Below are 18667 nucleotides of genomic sequence, written 5' to 3' on the forward strand. Positions count from 1 at the left end.
AATGTATTCAGTGTCTATTAAAAATATAATATACTTTATCAGCATATTTTGTAATATCTATGTTAAAGTGAATATCAAGAAGATGGAATATAGAAGGCACAGCTCAACAATACAAGATCGTGATGTTAAGACCAGATATCTATTGCTCTATTAAATCTATGCATGATACTTACCTACAGTTTACCTACATTATCTGTGTAGCATCATATTCGAGTGATTGGGGGGGGGGGGTGTTGAGGGAAATGTAGATACAGATTTAAATTCAAATTAAGATTAATGATGGATACACGAAAATAAAATAAAAAGGAAAATTACAATAATGATGACAATAATGATACTTGTATATTAATAATAATAATAATAATAATAATAATAATAATAACTTATACATAATTATCATTAATAACCATCATAAAAATCATAATAATGATCATAATACGAACTTAATTTTTATAGTATTTTTACTCCAAGGTATAATGATTGGTATACTGTCACGGAACCAAATAATGCTGACTCCCGGGGTTGTCTTGGTCTACGTGATAGCCCATCATGGTATGACCAGCTTCCATGGCGATCTTCGCCTTACATTTGTGAGCGTACACGAGGTATGACTTCTGATGACCAACATTAACTGTGTTCTGGCTATAGTTGCTCCGGGCCATAATCATTTCAACAAAAATATTGACTTGCAGGGATCATAAGGCATTTAGGGGTTATGGTCGGGGTAAGCGTAAGTTAGGGTAAAGGGCTGAAGTTTGGAATTCGTTTAGTGTAAGGAATTGGCCGCAGAACAATTGTCGCTGGAGCATGTTTCGTACAAGTTGAATTTCAAATTGTGTAATCTTCATTTGGGAACATCATAATGAGATGCCTGGCTGACTTTGTATTCGAGAATTTCACTCACTACAAGAAATGCCACATGGTTTTGTTTCATGGAAGAAAAAAAAATATATTGTTCTTAAATCTTGAGCATTCTTATAGCGACGAAATACACAGTTCAGATACTGGGTGAATAATTTCCCTTTAAGAAATGAAACAAATTGGAAAAGTCCTCTGTTTTCATACTTATTTAGAGACCAGAAATCATTTTGTTCCTTTTTAGTTGAACACTCACAAAGCACAACGTTTATCGTCGATTGCTATAGGCCCACAATGGGCTCTGTAGAATGACACGAATGCCTCCAGTGGGCAGAGAAAAGCAATTACGTTCGTTAAAATCACAATCTATCACATCACGATACACTCTCAAAGGAAAGTCTGTTTTATTACAGTATTTGATGGAAGCAGTGAAGCATCATTTGGAGGTCTAGATTATTTCATCTCACCTTCATGGCTAGCTCGATCCTTCTCAGATGCACGTACCTACTGTCAATATCATGGAGCTGATTTAGCACTCATCAAATCACACGATATCAACGTATGTTCAAGTATATTTACACCTCTCACTCATCAATCAATTTACAAAATGTTATATCGTGAACCGTATTTCATTTTTTTTTTGCTAGTATTTTCTTTTACAGCTTGGAGGTTTACATAGCGATTGAGCTGGCATGTTGATGTAACAATCATGTAAACGCTGTCATCGTCAATCTTCATGGTTGAATCTTTCCAATATCCTAAAAAATAGACTCTGATATACTCCAATGATGTTCTCCGATGACGCATTGTTAAAGCACGTCGATATCATCATATTATAAAGAAACTTTTCTTTTATTTACATTTGTAAAAAGTTAAATGGATGTATTTCAAATATCTGTTCTCATTAATGTTTGTATAAACAGGACAGTAACGGCTAACAGTTCTATCAAAGTAGCTTTAAGCAGGTTGAAATACTTGAATAATAGTCTCTTCAAATGTTATCTACCGTGCGCCAGACAGATTTTTAAGTCTGTAGTTAAAAATACCCAATTTCGGGTTCACAGCAGGTAATCTTTCCTTTTTTCTTTTTTTTGTTTACCTTCGTTCATCTTTTTGAATGTCCTTATAATAATAAAATAAAAACATGTGCAAATATGAAAACATGAAAACCAACTGTTGTTTATGAGGTGATATCATTTTTTCCTTCCAACAGACCTTCCTTCGTGACAGGATTTCGGGATTAAGTAACTATGTATTTTTTGGTTTGACTGACCAAGCTGTAGAAGGCACATTTACATGGATCGATGGAACACCTTTACAGTAGGTTCAATTAATATAGAATGCAAACTTAATCGTTTTTACTTTGGTATGACTGTCAAGCTCGAAATTACTTGTATTACTCTTTACTTATATAATTTGTAAAATTTTAATTTATATTTTCAATTTATTTCTCGATAAATATTAACTCATGAAATCTAAAAAGCAACGTATGCGTAATATTCTTAAGTTTTGATAATGAATGGCAGTGAGTACTATAAGAAAAAAAAAAGCTGCATTTTGCATTTCGTAATACAATGAATTGTGTATGTATGCTTTATATATTATTTCTATCTTCTGTACATATCTAAGTGGTGCATATATTTGTTTTAAATCCGCATAAAAAAATACAATACTCGAAAAGGAATCAAAATTTAGGTAAAAGAGTAGCTAGTGCATACTTTGCTTTTGAATAAATTAATTTCATGATTTCTTTCTCGAGATTTTTCTCGAGATTAAACAGAGTCGTTGAGATCATTACTTTTTGATTGATAGAGTGTTCGTCTAAAAAAAAAAGTTGAGAAACTAAAGATTTAAAAGCCAAGAAATAAGAAAGTGCACCTATATGAAACGAGTTATTGCACTTCAATTGTCAGAACTCCGATGAGATATCTGTCAATAAAATTGTTACAAGAAATGTTTAAGAAAAAAGAATCAAAACGAACCCCTTCCCCCCCCCCCAAACAAACAAAAAAAAGAGGAAAAAGTTAAATAAATAAATAAATAAATAAACCGATATATTTTATTCGGTGGTATAATCGTCTTGTTTGCTCCTGCATGTGTTTGTTTTCCATTATTCTTTCCATTTTACTTCCATTCAATACACACAGATATTCAGCATGGAGGGATCCTGAACCCAACGGCGGTGATAATGAAGATTGTGTCACTCTATCTTCTGATCTTAACTTGGGATGGAATGATATTCCGTGTAATCTCGACCATCCCTTCATATGTGAACGCTATCAGGGTATTAAGTCACTTAACCTAACATGTGTGGTCGTTTCTGTTTCATCGTCCAAATATTTTTTTTTCTTTCAAACTGGCCTGTTAGATTAAACTATAACACTTAATCCACTGCTGTCGACTTGAAGCAAACTCAGTAATGGTCCCCCTACCTCTATTGTTTTAATAAGCGGGTTTTCCCTTGAGGATAAGGCACCCGAATATGCATTTATCTAGTTGCACGGGGTTTGCATCATCGCAAAGGTTGCAAAGATCCCGATGAAAGAAGCTGGAGAGCGAAGCTAAAAGAATTTTTTTTTTCTTTCAAAGTTTGAACCACTTGAATGCGCTATCGATTTTTTTTGTCATATAAACATGTGTCTTAGCTTTACAATGTTTCGCAGTTCACAACCTTTCAAAACTCTTATGCATCATATCCTACATGCTACAAGGAGAGGGATCCGAATCCCAAACGGCATTAATTACGTTCGCCACACTAGACCCAGGTGTAGTAAGTGGGTGATCGGTATAATTAATTTCTTGAATGCGCTGACCCTTGAGAGTTTCGGTTAAAAGCTTATAATACCTAAAATGTTTTGGAAGTGCATATATTCATCTAGCACATGAATGTTGATGAAGGTGCCATGTCGGAGGGTTAATTCGTGGTCTTTTCATCTCTAGTCACATGTTTCTTCAGTTTGATAATAATATATGCAATGACACGCAATGGTTCGAAATACCTTCTTCTTTTCTCATAACACGAAGAACATCTGAAAATGGCAATCCCTTTGTTTTAATCAATATGTAGATGTTCCTGAATATGAGTGGAGTCGCTTTGATGGAACCCTGTACTATATCTCTCAATCCTCGATGACGTCATATACGTTTGCTAGAAGGTTCTGCCAGGCTCAAGGAGGGGATCTTGCCCAGCCTAAAACAGAGGAAATCAATGTAAGGACGCATCGTCATATTAACGAGTTTTCTTCAAAGTATGGGACGTATAAATGAATCGTGAATAAAACTTAAATAGGCATTTAATAGTTTTGTATGTCAAAATAGAAGATTTTTGTTAATAGAAAAGAAAGAAAAGTAGGAAATCTGTTAGGTTGTGTAAAAACAATCGGAAAACGATGTAAAAGGTAGTAGAACAGCATGATGTCGTCATGATTTCAACTAGTTCAACTTCCATTGATGCCATGGAATATAAACATATCGATAAACTCATCCCACTATCAAGATCATTGCGCATTAGAAATAATCATCGGTGACTTTCTCTTTCTGATATATTTTCTCAACGCACTCACCAGATGCATCTCATGAAGCTGGCTGGAGGAAACTCGTATTGGTTTGGACTCGATGATAGCAGTCCAGAGGGCACGTTCCAATGGATTGATCGCACTTCACTCGACAATAATGAGTATGTGTTAAATTGTATTATTCATACACACAGCAGCAGTATCTTAAATAAAAATTGTGATTATATCATTTTACAGAGAGAGTGCAATAGGTAGAAAATGGTATGTAACTTTAAAAGCACGAGTATCTGAGGTACAAGTTGATATCCATCAAGCCGAGGAAGGCTTTCTCTGATGGATCGATGGCATCCCCCTCCCTTGAATAAGTTGAAAATAACATGTTTGTTAAATATTTCTGTTTTTTGTGGACGTCACAAAGCCTAAAATACAAGCCATAGTCATGATTTGCAAGAAAAGCAAATTTACATTTACAGTTGGATTAATTTACATTTTAACTGCAGCTCGAATCAAAACCCTGACATACCGCTTTCAAACAAAGAAACGATTATGCCCTTTAAAGTAAAATATTTATGTTATTAATAATTTAGTTATACATTGCTGTTCGACATATCTTATCTTTTCAGATTTCCTGCTTGGTCGAATGGTGATGCAACCCTATTTGAGAGTGAACGATGTGTTCATCAACAGGTTAATAATGGATGGAGAAAACTACCGTGTACATCCTACCTCAGGTTCGCATGTGAAAAAGCTCCGAGTGAGTATTGGCATAATTTTGTTGTCCTTTATATTTTGGAGAACTCCTTTATAATAGTCCGTGTTAAAAAATATCTGTTTTAAATGCAACAAACGAAAAAACATATCGATTGGTGACATTCTAATATTTTGGAACAACTGTTACGAATCCAAAGTTGGTTTCCACTTTAAATAGAATTTCACCCATTGTAAATCCATGCTTGTACCGTCGTCTCAAGGCAGAAAGTGGAAATAAGATTATCATATCATATAGAATATGTAACTTGCCTATTAAACGTTCCTAGTTAGTTGTTCAGGCTTTATCTACAGTCGATAGTTCGAGGGAGTTCTGGAGACGTGACGTCATACATCATCATATACCATTTAGATTGTGTTTCCAAAGGCCGATATTCTATATACCATTCCGTTTTAGAAGTGGAGGTAGCTTTGTATATAGTATGAAATAGTATTAAGTACATTTATGAAAATCAGTTTGCATGTATCAACAAGGACTAAATGTTATCATAACGTATACGCAACATAGGGTTGAAGTGTGAGATAAGTCATTGCCTTGTCACCGTTGTGCATTTCCCCCTTAGTTCTTCTTCACCAGCAATGCTAGGCGGACACTAATCACTTGAAAAATATAACAATTTTCTCATAGGTCCACGCCCCATCCTTCCCATACGCATAATAGCAGCTACTCCATCACCCTACGGAGGAGGTCTGCTGGATGCGTCATTTATCTGTCAACTCGGCTCAGAGAATGAAGAGATTCTCACATTGTCCACCAGAAGACTCGTCCGTCTGACCGAGGCTAAAACTTTCGATAGTTACACAGCTCCAGGATACAGCAATGTTGTACCATCTGTAGTATTAAGGCATACTCTTCCAGCTACTATGGAGGGCTTGGGATTCTTCGAGTGTTCAGCGGTGACAGCCAGTAGAATGACATCTGTTCCTCTTGCCATTCTTCTTTCTACCCGTAAGTTTCTCTGACGTTTCTTCTTTTCAAATCAGTATAGAGTAAAGCATATTGTCATGATTAAGCTCGTATGTTCTTAGCTGATAACAACGAAATAAAACAGGTGTCGGTGGTAAAGTGAAAACTGGTTTCCCTTTTTAAAATGTTAGAGATTACTTTGTAAATTTGTATGAAATTGTGAACAAACTGGATTTCCAATGAACAATAAAATTGAAATATGACATGGAATTAAAATTATATTATCCCAGGGAAAGTTTAGACTTCGTGAAAAGCACATACAACGCAATAGGAAAGAAAGAGAGAGGAAGAGAGAGAAATGCTGTTTATAGGTGGAAAGGTTACTACTAATTTACAATTGAAGAAGAAAAAAAAAAAAATTGGGAGTAAATAATTAAATTTGTATTCGTAGGTGAATTGCAACCCATTGATGGTCGGTTTACAAAGACAGTACGCGTTGGAGATAATATCACACTCAGTGTGATGAGCACGACAGGGATGGTAGGTGAAGGCGGTATAAGATGGCGGAAATTCACTGATGTAGACTGGGCTGATTCACTCATTGGAATGAGTTCTGGTAGTCTATCACACACAATCCAATCTGCATCTATCTCAGACGCCGGTGTGTATGTGACTTACGAGGATGGAACGTGGGAACAACATCAATCCAGCTTCATAAGACTCATCGTGAAGGGTTCGCTCTTTTACTTCACTCTTTAATGTTGAAATATCCTACTAGAATATTGTGTAAATGTACCTTATATAAGAGTACTTATGTAATCCTGTCTACTTTAGGCAATCATGTGCCCAATCGAATGATGTCATTTCCAATTTTAATGTCCTCTGTTGCTAATTATTTAGGTAAAATATTTATAATTTTTTATCAAAATGCCCAACACCATTTTACTCAAGGGTGAGTGCGCATTAAAATGTTTCATAATTCCTTTGCAGTTCTGTTCGAGAATGCAATACAGGTTTAATAGTAAACTTTAAACAGTATTGATTACAAATTACATGTTTTTAAACACCTCATTAAATAACTTATTATCTATTCATTCAATGTTTTGGTACAGGGGGTCCCTTAAAGGAAGAACCCCTCCACGCATTTTTAGAAAGCTTTTTATTACATTTTCTATGTATCCATGCTTCAATGAAATATAGTTTACTTCAAAAGAGAGTTGTTGATACTATATGTCCAGTGTAATTCATACCGAAATATGACATATCTCTATTCTTTCTATAAACAGAATGTCCTTATGGCCGATGGAATCCACCATTGTGCGATATTTTGTGTGATAGCTGTTATAATGGAGGTGTATGCCACGAACTCTCAGGAACATGCATTTGTCCTCCAGGATTTGCTGGAAAGAACTGCCTTCAAGGTATAATGATGATATACAAATAATATTCATCAATGTGGACATTAGAAGTGGACGTAAGAATGATCCACATTGACTGTCTTTTGGAACAGTCCTGATATCTGAGGCGAAAGGCGATAGGAGATGATGTTGGACTTTAGAAAGATGCAAATGGTCATCATCCGAGCTGCAATTGGCGATTGAATGTTATAGCAATTAAAAATATTTATTCAAGAGTAACTAAAATTTTCATTTAAAAAACATGATTTAAGTGAGTTTCCTAATTAAATAAAATGTCACAATATTTCTCTTCAGCTTGTGGAATGCATCGGTTTGGCTGGGACTGTGAATTAGAATGTGGTCCCGGTGAGCCTCTTGACCAGTGTACTGAAAATCAGATCTGTCTACCTGATCCTTATGGATGCACCTGTTTAGCTGGATATACAGGAATCTACTGCGATGAAAGTAAGTGTTTAATCGGTGACGATTACAACTGAATTTTAGTTTTAAAGAAGCTATTTTATGATTCCAATTGCTGATAGGGACAGTATTCATCATAGTAATCTGAAAACAAATGGTATAGCTTGTCGTTACCTCTTTCACTCTAGAAAATAGTGTGTGTGTGTGTGTGTGTGTGTGGGGGGGGGGGTGGGGCTGATATATCGTCAGGAACCTTCATGGAAAATAAAGAAGTGACATATATTACTGCTGAAACTAATTTTGAGATTGCCAATAGGTGTAAGTTCCTTGCATGTTCAACAAGTCTGTATATACCCCATCTGTTTCGTCCTAAAGCATGTTTGGTTGGTATGTTTGGAGCTGATTGTCTTCAAGAATGTCACTGCACTAATGGAGCAGATTGTGATGACATCACTGGTGAATGTCCCGGAGACTGCTCGCAAGGATGGTCTGGAGCAGCATGTCAAGGTACAATCATTTACTTTACTTTTTATTATATTATTGAATTTTTGAAAGTAAGGATACATCGGGATGACACAACGCTCCCATTGCATTGTCTAGAATCCTATACGTTCATCAGCATGAGAAAAAGGTTTCATGGTCCTCATTTATGTATATAGGTTACGATCATGACCAATGGGTACCAGATAAACTAGCACTGCCTGATATGCTTGAGTTACTTTGATGGCTCGGCTATGACCATGAAAACCAGAGCGATAATGTCAAAACGCCATGAGCGATGAGCCCTCTATCTAAGAAGCTATTATTATTGATTCACAATTATGATTTCTCTTTATATTCCTTCACAACTAGTTCCGTCTGTTTGTCATATCGGCTACTTTGGAGCTGACTGCACGCAGAAATGTAACTGCAGAGATTCCACATCATGCGAAAAGGAGTCTGGATTTTGTGCCGAAGTTGGAGGAATATGTGACATTGGATACCTTTCTGATTCTGTTGATTTCCCATCAAGCTGTTTAAAATGTAACATTATTCTTGCTTTATAACTTTAATATTTTGAAATCAATTCACACAGCAAACACGATACAACTGACAACGTTCATGGATTGACCAAAAGATCGAAAATGTCTTGATTATTTCGGCGATATTTTTCGTAGAGAAGTCAGGCTTTCATTATGTTTTCTTTTTAACAATATAAACGCCAAAGGATTGCGCTTAAATAAAGACTGAAAATAACGAGGTGAGAATGATGGGGCTTTGGGAGAAGGGGGCTGCTGCCTTTTCTCTCCTGTGAATCTTTAAATTCCTAATATTCGGGTCCCCAATTAATAGCGAGACTTATTTTTGAGAGAGAAATATTTAACATCATTAACAGGAATTAATTTGCTGGCTATGCGAAATTTTGTAAACATGGAAAGCTGTATTCGGGCAAGATGCTCTAACGTATATTTATAAAAGTTTTTTTTGTCACAGAGGATATTTGTTCATAATACTTAATGCAAGAAGATATTACCCTTCTATTAAAATGGTAAAAGTATCAAATTTTTGTTTTGAGCAAAACTAACACATATATGCACTGGTAACTTTTATATTGATTTTGAAAGAAATAAACCACTTAGTCTGAACTGTTATAATGTAATTTTTTCCCGACACACTTCATTTCTCGTGTAGTTTCTGGATGCTACAGCTCTTGTTCAAAGACATGTCATTGTTCTGGTGGTGCTGAGGATTGTAACTTTCTGACTGGTGATTGTTTGCCTTCCATGTGTCATCCAAGATGGATAGGGGATCATTGCCAAACAGGTACGATAATATTGCCCTCTTCTGTGTTTTAAAGAATATGCTGTAAAATAATATTTAAAGACATAACACTTTTATAAGCCACACGTTGTCAATAACTTTAGCTGAGGCAGCCCTCATCAGCACACTGTTCGTTTTTAGGAATCAATCTAGGCCTTTTGAGAAGACTGAGAAGTGCACATAGTGTATATCGAGCCAGATGCTGGCATTAATGGTTCAAGAGGGAGCTGGAGTGGGGGTTCTCAACTCCCATCCCTACAAAAGTCTTCAAGCCCCCCCCCCCCCACTTTTTCGCGAGATGAATACAGAAAATGAATGCAAGAATCCCAAGCACGGAAGCCCCAGCCACTCCTCCCTCAAAAGTTTTTTTTTCTTTTCAGAACCGCTCCTGGCTGGATGGCGGGATTCGAACCGTAAACCATTTGATATTTCACAGTCCCGTGATTTACCTTCTAGCCCTCGTCACGACACAAGCCCACGTCGAAAACAAGCTGATGGGGATGACCATTTCTTTCTGTTCTTTCACCAAATTTTAGATCGCTTTGAGACGAGCTCGAGGAAGACCAACCCAGGAGTGGCGATCTTTTCTTGTTCATTCACGGCGTCACCAGGGCAAGCTCTCAGCCCCGCGGACATCAAAGCTGCTCTTGGGGACTTTTCTGCAGCGAGCTGGATTTCACAAAGCAGCTCTATATACATAGATAAAACCCTCAACAATTCATTTACTCACGTCAATATGGGACCAGAGAAAGCGATTTACTGCTTCGTCGGAGATCCTGAAATCCCTTCAGAGTTCATGTTCACAAGGCTACCTCCAAGGCAATTCTTTGGTAAGCAATAAGCATTTCCTACTGCATAAATGCCCTGTACAAGTTTACATTGCTTCGTTTAGCGGTTCTTGTACAAATTTGATGAACAATCTGCAAAGCGCTCTAGCTGGGAGTAAAGTTGCTAAAGACTAAAGACTAAAGTTACTCTGCGGAGTGGGTGAGAAAGGATCATTTTCTTTATGTTCCTAAAATCAAACAAATGCTTGTAGAACTATGCAAAATGCAAAAGTTTGAAAAAAATTGTAGTCATTCATTTCTTGAGATGTTGACTCAGGGTTTTCATTCAACATGTACAATCGAGAATGATTGTGGTCCTGTTATGGTGTTAAAAAAAATTATATATTCTTGACGCAATCCGTGTTCCTAAAAAAAATTCTTCATTGATAAAAAATTCGCGCGCTCGTTAATACAAAGTAATTTTTTCAAAAGGTATCATGATTTTTAGTTCTAGCTATTTAAATAATTGATTCTATTTTTTTGGGGTGGGTAGTAAAAATAAATATCCATGGGACAAGTAAATCTACTTTAATATAGGGCAATATCCCTCTTTCCTTCAGAGAATTAACTTGCCTCTTTCAAAGGATCCCTTAAATCATATTATACTTCTTCCCTAAGAAAATTAATACGATTTACCCATTTGTATTTGTCTAAGGCTATTGTACTCTTTGTTTTTAGCGCTTTGAAATTATCTATTTCATTTTTTATTATCATCAGTATTATTATTGCTATTGTAATTATTACTATTTGTGTTATTAAATTTTACCTTGTGTTTGTCTTGACGCTCACTTATGAAGCGTTACCAAGTTTTAATGGTGTACCAGAAGTACTTGAATTTGGATACTACCACGCAGCCATCGGTTGGAGACAATGGGACTCTAGCTCTGATACCGGGGAAGGACCAATTGTAGGGTACAAGATATACGTGCGATCAGGTAGCAATGTCGTGCTGGCTAAAGAAGTACAACCCCCAAGCATGGTGAACAATACGGACCGTTCCGTATCGAAGAGGTCTGCTGAGAATGCCAGTGAGATGGTCATGTATAACGTCAGTGGACTTGAAGCAGGATCAACGTACTCTGTCCAGATTGCAGCGATACGAGATAGTATCAACGGTGAAGGAGAACAAGGACTAGCATTGACATTTACAACTGAAAGTGGTAGGGTCTATCATTTATTTTCCCCTGCCTTCTGAGCCCGCTCCTCTCATCTTTTTATACGCGTTATTTGACGACCCATATTCTAGAAATATATAAAATATCATGAACTAAATTAAAAAAAAAGAAAAATTAAGAATGTAGAAATTGGTAATTACAATGTCAATATATTTTACATTAATTGAACAATAATCACACACCCACACATACACACACCCTGTGGAGCGCTCACACACACAAACACACACGTACACACACAACTTTCCATACGTATTAAATGTCTAGCTGTGAGCAACCTACCGTACTGGGACCGGTCTGTTTGCATGCCGTTACAATCAATTATGATCACATGGTAGTATCGGATTTATTCATCATTCATTTATCAACTCTGATGCTACCTTGGTATTTCTAATCTAGTATCTGATTCATTTATCATTTATCTATTTAAACTCGGATGCTTTCTTGGTATTTCTAACTCCAGTCATTCATTTTCACTAACCTCTTCATCTACTACTTCTTCTCCACCAAATTCAACTTCAGCTGGAGGTTCTTCAAGTTCCATAGCAACTGTCGTAGGAAGCGCTGTTGGTGCTATTTTTGTGATTGTTATCGCTATAATTCTCATCATCATCATCATCTTTTACAAGCGAAGAAGGTTAGAGAGATACTTTGTATTTAAGTTGTCCCTCTCATCAGTTCATTCTCATCGAACTCCTCCATGCATGATGCTAAAACAGTATGATCATGAAAATACAAGAGGAATTATGATTTTATAAAAATAAAAGAAATCTATAAAGTTATTTCATTAATTTCTTCTCCTTTAGACATGCTATTCACTGTAAATATTCTAAAACATGATTTGTTTTAAAATGTTATGGTAACCCATTTAAAAAACTTGTTATGTTAATGACATGCATTATAAAGTTACCGTACAAATTCCCATATTTCATGTTGACATGTTTATAACCTATGTAATTTTTCAAATGTTTTTTTTTTTATTGAATGCAATTTATCTATGCTTTCATAATATTAACTTTCAGCAATGAATCAGCCACTACTAAGTCTAAAGGGAAGGAGTCCGATTCGTCTCCGCAGTATGGGAACCCTGTATTTGATCAGTCACAGACAGACGTTCATACCTACCAAGATATCAGTGCCGATGTTAATGCCTATCAGGATCTGAATAAACCTGATCAAGAAGCTAACTACGAAGCATTGAATGACGCCATAACGAGAGATTATTCTGATGTTATTCTACAAGTCAGTAATAGAAAGTGTAATGCTTTTTAGTTGTGCGGTTTGGTACGGTGGGTGCAGAAAGGATAACCTTAAGAAACTGCAGAGAATATCCAATCAAGCTAGCAAGATGACTGGCAAAGTGACAGATCTGAAACAGGAATGCGTGTGTACAATACTGAAACAGGTATCCCAGATTTTGGAAAATGCTAACCACCCCCTTCATCACTGCTATACCCTAATGCGATCGGGGAAGCGGTACAGATCAATGAAGGCTCGAACCTCACGATTCCTTAATTCCTTTGTCCCGCTTTCCATTCGTAAATACAATGAACAACTCCAGTCAATTTGAATAAGCCTGTATCTTGCCACTTCGCTAGTCATCAATTTGCATTGTACCCTTTCCTTTCCTTTTCAACCGAATGTACCAGTATCACGAGCAAATAAATAATGAATACCCTATGATGCCATATGTTATTCCAAGTTGTAGTTATATACCGTTTAATTTATGAAGGAAAGAAAGAAGAAAGGATTCAGCTCTAAAACCGTGACAAAGAATGATACATGCAATAAATACTGTTGATAATGATGATAATAATAATAATAATAATAATAATAATAATAATAAAAGTAACAATAATAATTATGATAACGATAATAATGATGATGATAATAATGATAAAAATAATAATAATAAAATATAACAACAATACTACTTCCAAATTCTACGCAATCGTACATTTTCAATAGTGTTGGAAGTCCATTTATTTATATATTCTACTTTTCTTATATAATTCCACTATGTAAAAACGACTTAATGTTTTCATATGAATTTGTCATTGTACATGTTTCCATATGAATTTGTCATTGTACATGTTTCCATATGAATTTGTAATTTGTCATTGTACATTTGCTACTGTATATTATCTATTTGTGTATATTATTTTCTATTGTATATTGTTCATGTGCCTATGTAACGCCAACAAATGAATTTCCAAATGGACCAATAAAATTAATCTGAATCTGAATCTGAATGAATCTTAACGTGAAAGACGTTTAAACAGTACTATGATTGAGAATTAAGTAGTATTATTGTGCTGCTCAAGAATTGAGTGAATGAGATGAAAAAAGACCCTTGTCCATCACAATAATTATAGTTATCAAGACAAACAAATAATTTTCATAATTTTGAGAGACAGAATTTTTTCAGTCTTAATTGATTACATATAATTAATGTCCAAATATCAATCATTCCGTGGATATGAAACCATGCTTTAAAATCGTGAAATATCGTGAAATTATCTTGATAACTGAAAAAAAATATGATGATATACTTGGGAATTAGAATACAAGAATGAAGAGTCGTCAAAAGCTATCCTGGCTTTCCCTCCTCCATCGTGTGCTCCTCCTCCTTAGTGTTTTCATCTACCATATCTAGGCTACTCGCGTTATTCCCAAATCTCTTGATATCGCAGATCAGTAGAAAGATTTCCTTTTGAAATACCATGATTTACAGAAGTCTTACAAATTTCGGTAAAAATAGTTGTATTCCACCAGACTTTACCTGAGGTCTCACCACTATACATGAAAGTCAGGGTATGGGATTAGTTTCTTGAAATGGGTTTATATATACTAATATTCCTTCATTGAAGTTTGTTTCCTACAGCACTGTCATTTTCTGAATAATGTGATTGATGTATAACAGAATTGTTACACCATGGAGCAACAAAATATGATATTTTTTCGAAAACATCAAAACGTTTGGGTCACTGAACAGCGCTTGTTTTATTAGCGACAAACTTTCTATGGAGGATGACGTGACGATTTTTTTTTGTTACATCATAATACATAATACGACAAAGGCTATGTTCTTTCGAGTAAAGCTAACAAATTACAATTTCATTATGATTGACTATTATGTTTTATTTTTAAAAGTAGTAGATTTAGTGTTGTTTTCAGCTCGTTTTCTTTGTATAATCAACGGGTCGGCCGACAGAGCTATATTACCATGTCACAATTTGGCATACCGCCCTCTTCTTATTTTTAGTTTGAGAAAGTCCTTTTTATATGATATTTTTTTAATTTTCCAACCATCTTAGACTAGTTTTGATTTATCAATGTTAACCCCACGTCTCCAAGATGTAAGACCATCACATCTTTGCCGAGCGAAAGATTTTTTTGTGAGACGATTCAGTTTGAAATCTGTGTTGCCTATAGTCTCTGTCAAGGTCCACGCACTTAATACAACGCACAGTGGTGGCGCGATACCGGCTGCACATACGGGATACGTAATCTCCTGTGTGCACAGAGCATGACTGATGCATTTTCTTCAATTCCAATAGGGTCCATTTAGCTCCAAACATTTCGATATGATACATATTTTCTATGTGCAGAGGTATCTGTGGCGAATGATTTTAGAATCTCATTTTTAATGGATTTCCCGGCCAAATTCGCGAGTTTGTCATTCAAATTAATTTGTCTTGCGTTCAAATTCGACGGTTTTAGTGCAGTCAGGTATATCTCGGGTTTATATTCCTTTTTCTAGTTTTCAAATCTATGGAATTTTCGTTAGAATCTACGTATGTTTCATTCAAATTAATGAACAATGTGCTTCTTTCGCTATTTGGCAATTCGATTTGGCGCAACACGATTTTCTGACAACGCGACGATGTACTTTTAGCATTCTAATTCATTTGTAGCATTCAAATTAGCACTTTGTGCACTAAAATTAATGGTCAATATACATTTCTCGTTTTTTAAACACTTTTTATAGCTCATTCTTTTTCTTTCAAGATCTTTTTTTCATGTGTATTTCATCCTATTTTATTTTCTTGCATTTATACTCTTTATATACTTTTAAATTTATCAGATATTCATCAGCCTTTAAGTTTGATTGTTAAGAAGAAAAAAACGACTTGCATCTACGGACCTGATGGTCTCAATATATTTGTAAAGGTTCATGTAAGGAAGTTGTTTGTCTTATATTTCATCATAGAGTTATCATAATTTCATTATGGAAGAAGGGTACAATATTGTGACTAGGGTAGGGACTAGAGTCAACAATTTGAACATGAGTCATTATTTAGCCAAGTCTTTAGCCATCGATCTGCTGGCGGGCAAGTAAATTATGAAACTCTTTAAGAAAAACAGAGGGGTGTGCTGGGTATAAGAGACGATGTGAATTACTTTTGTAAAATTCCGAGTCTGTAGTAAAAAGGGGCGATTGAAGGTACCCCCACCTTTCCCTGAAATATGAACATGTCCGTGCAGAAATACCATATCCCTTGATTTCGCCCCTTCTTTACTTTATGTCTGACTACACCAATCTGCATTGTCCTGAAAATGAATAAATGGAATAACAGCTTAGACCCCAATGGCAAATCATGCATTTTAACTGCATTATTTAAAAACTGTAAAAGTTTGTTGCAATTCTTCCCCCTAACATTCCTAACTTGAATAAAAATATTACGAATACGAATGACAGGTGTTAATTTGAATGATAAAAATTACGCTTCGACAAGTGAATATTAATTTGAATGCTAGTTGAGCAGTTTCTAAATTGAATGACAGATCTATGAAACCCTTCGACCAAAATCCAAAATGCAAAGTAAATGAATTCGAATGACAAACACGCGAATTTGGCCGGGAAATCCTATATAAGATATGTTTTGAATGATTCGATGCAGGTACAATTACAAAGTAAGATTTATTGAGTCTTGTATATATATATGTATAAACTACGAAGGCATATTCCATCATGTTAATCGTGTTTTGAGATATCAGTAGACAAAAAATATTATATAATACTGTACTTTTTGTCTGTATTGATTACTAGTGTTGTCGCCTGCTATTGCTGTTGGAAATAATTATTCAGCACTTGTAGACAAGAATAAATACATTCTTGTTATAATTTGTTATTATTCTTATTATTATCATTCTTGCTACTGCTACTACTGATAATAATACATGTACTACCACTATGCTACTAATACTCCTCCTCCTACTACTACGACTACTGGTATTACTACTACTACTACTACTACTACTACTACTACTACTAATACTAATAATAATAATAATACTACCATGACTGCTAGTATTACTATTACGAGTACTACTAATACGACTTACTACTAATACTACTTCTACTAAACAGTGGAATTCAATTTGATTAATATGTCAACGATAATGTGTTAGGATTTGAACGATGAATTGTAAATATGAACATGTAAGTTGCGAACATAAACACAGACTATGCACAATAAAACCAATGTGAAAATATTATGTTATGTAGATGTAAGCGTGGATGTTTAGGTAAGAAATTAAATAGTAAATTAGAAGTTAATTGGTAGAATTATATAATACAAATCAAGTCAGCATAAATATATTACCATATGAGCATATGTAACATGAAAGAAGTATAAACAATAAAGAATGCAAGCGCAAAAAAGACTTACTTGTTTTGTGTAAACTCGTCAATTTGCACTTTGAACGTTTCTTAATAAACGTTATCCATCCAATTATTAAAGCAGTTTGGATTTTGGCACACTGAGCTAACATATTGTATCAAGACAGGGCCCTGTATTATAAAGATTTGATTTAAAGATGTTTAATTTGATATTGTTTACGATGAAAATTTGAAGACCCCGCGTCATCCCACGTCATTTGAAGACATCCATCCCTTCATATATGTACCTGCATTCAACCTAACCTGACTTAGAAAAGATTGTCCCAAACTACGACGATATGCTGGTTTGAGCCCCAAATTAAATCTGAAACAGTCATTCCCAGACAAAAACTTTCGGCATTAGACACATATGAGATTAAAGTACAGGTTCTAAGCTTTAAAATGGTGTAAGACAATATTCAGCTGTAATATATTATATTGGATAGTTTTAAAAGATTTCGAATCTAAAAACGCATTTTGGCCATAATTGTTGATGTATTGTGCGGATAAGTCCTTCGATATGTCGCTTTGAGCCCTAAATTCAATCTAAAACAATAAAACCCAGACACGTATTTTTGGCATGTGGCAAATAATTATGAGAGTAAATAGCAGGTTTTAAGCTTTAAAATGGTGTAAGACGTTATTTAGCTGTTATGTCACACAAAATGTAAAATGTATCTCTTTCTCTCTCTATATATATATTTATCTCTCTCTCTATATATATATATATATATATATACATATCTCTCTCTATATCTTTTTTCTCTCTCTCTCTCTCTCTCTCCCTAGGTATATATATATATATATATATATATATATATACATATATATATATATATCTCTCTCTATATAAATATATATCTTTCTCTCTCCCTCAATGTAACATACATGCTTAGAATAGAAGCAATCGAGCGGAGAATGATTCATCTTCGGAAAGCTTTTACAGAGGTCTAAAAAAGTGAAACTTATATATAAAAAACATCTAAAACAAATAAAAAAATACAACTACAAAAAAAGACGATACACACACAACAACAAAAACGAGCGCCAGGGACCAAAATACAGTATGTTACAACTCTTTCTCTCTTTTTCTTGCTCCCACGTATTCTTCTTATTTTCTTTCATGACCAGAATTGTTTGGACTCAACATTGAGAGAAAGGCAAAAAGATTAAAATCAATTATGAAATTCATACATTAATAGACACAGTTTGGAATACAACTCAGATTCAGTTCCAATAACCACAGAACAAATCATCACCATTTCCTTAGCACACAGTCTATATTGTACAAGTAACTGCAGATAACAAAAAATTAAGTCTACAAAGTACAAATAT

General features: G+C 34.9%; 2 protein-coding genes across 2 annotated transcripts; both read left to right on the plus strand.

Moving 5' to 3' along the window:
- Positions 1–506: 506 nt before the first annotated feature.
- LOC105445448 (macrophage mannose receptor 1-like) lies at positions 507–5727 on the plus strand. Its single transcript, XM_030991306.1, has 8 exons — positions 507–605; positions 1166–1417; positions 2072–2178; positions 3006–3142; positions 3926–4068; positions 4425–4534; positions 4997–5127; positions 5705–5727. Exons 1-8 carry the CDS (start codon positions 507–509, stop codon positions 5725–5727), a joined length of 1002 nt encoding a protein of 333 aa, XP_030847166.1.
- A 3795-nt stretch (positions 5728–9522) lies between these two features.
- LOC115926881 lies at positions 9523–13424 on the plus strand. The gene is made up of 5 exons (XM_030992466.1): positions 9523–9668; positions 10202–10495; positions 11290–11652; positions 12190–12304; positions 12690–13424. The coding sequence occupies exons 1-5, from the start codon at positions 9629–9631 to the stop codon at positions 12937–12939; spliced, it is 1062 nt and encodes a 353-aa protein (XP_030848326.1). The 5' UTR covers positions 9523–9628; the 3' UTR covers positions 12940–13424.
- Positions 13425–18667: the final 5243 nt, after the last annotated feature.

Source organism: Strongylocentrotus purpuratus, unplaced genomic scaffold (genome assembly GCF_000002235.5).
Source record: "Strongylocentrotus purpuratus isolate Spur 01 unplaced genomic scaffold, Spur_5.0 spur5_scaffold_2, whole genome shotgun sequence".
Lineage (NCBI taxonomy): Eukaryota > Metazoa > Echinodermata > Echinoidea > Camarodonta > Strongylocentrotidae > Strongylocentrotus > Strongylocentrotus purpuratus.

What these genes read in the sequence shown, in the direction of transcription:
- LOC105445448 (XM_030991306.1), top strand. Translation starts at nt 507, where the DNA reads ATGCTGACTCCCGGGGTTGTCTTGGTCTACGTGATAGCCCATCATGGT. An exon ending in CATATGTGAACGCTATCAGG is followed by an intron (nt 3,143 to 3,925) that starts GTATTAAGTCAC and finishes ATCAATATGTAG; the next exon opens with ATGTTCCTGAATATGAGTGG. An exon ending in ACTTCACTCGACAATAATGA is followed by an intron (nt 4,535 to 4,996) that starts GTATGTGTTAAA and finishes TTATCTTTTCAG; the next exon opens with ATTTCCTGCTTGGTCGAATG.
- LOC115926881 (XM_030992466.1), top strand. Translation starts at nt 9,629, where the DNA reads ATGTGTCATCCAAGATGGATAGGGGATCATTGCCAAACAG. An exon ending in AGGGGATCATTGCCAAACAG is followed by an intron (nt 9,669 to 10,201) that starts GTACGATAATAT and finishes ACCAAATTTTAG; the next exon opens with ATCGCTTTGAGACGAGCTCG. An exon ending in ACCTCCAAGGCAATTCTTTG is followed by an intron (nt 10,496 to 11,289) that starts GTAAGCAATAAG and finishes TCACTTATGAAG; the next exon opens with CGTTACCAAGTTTTAATGGT.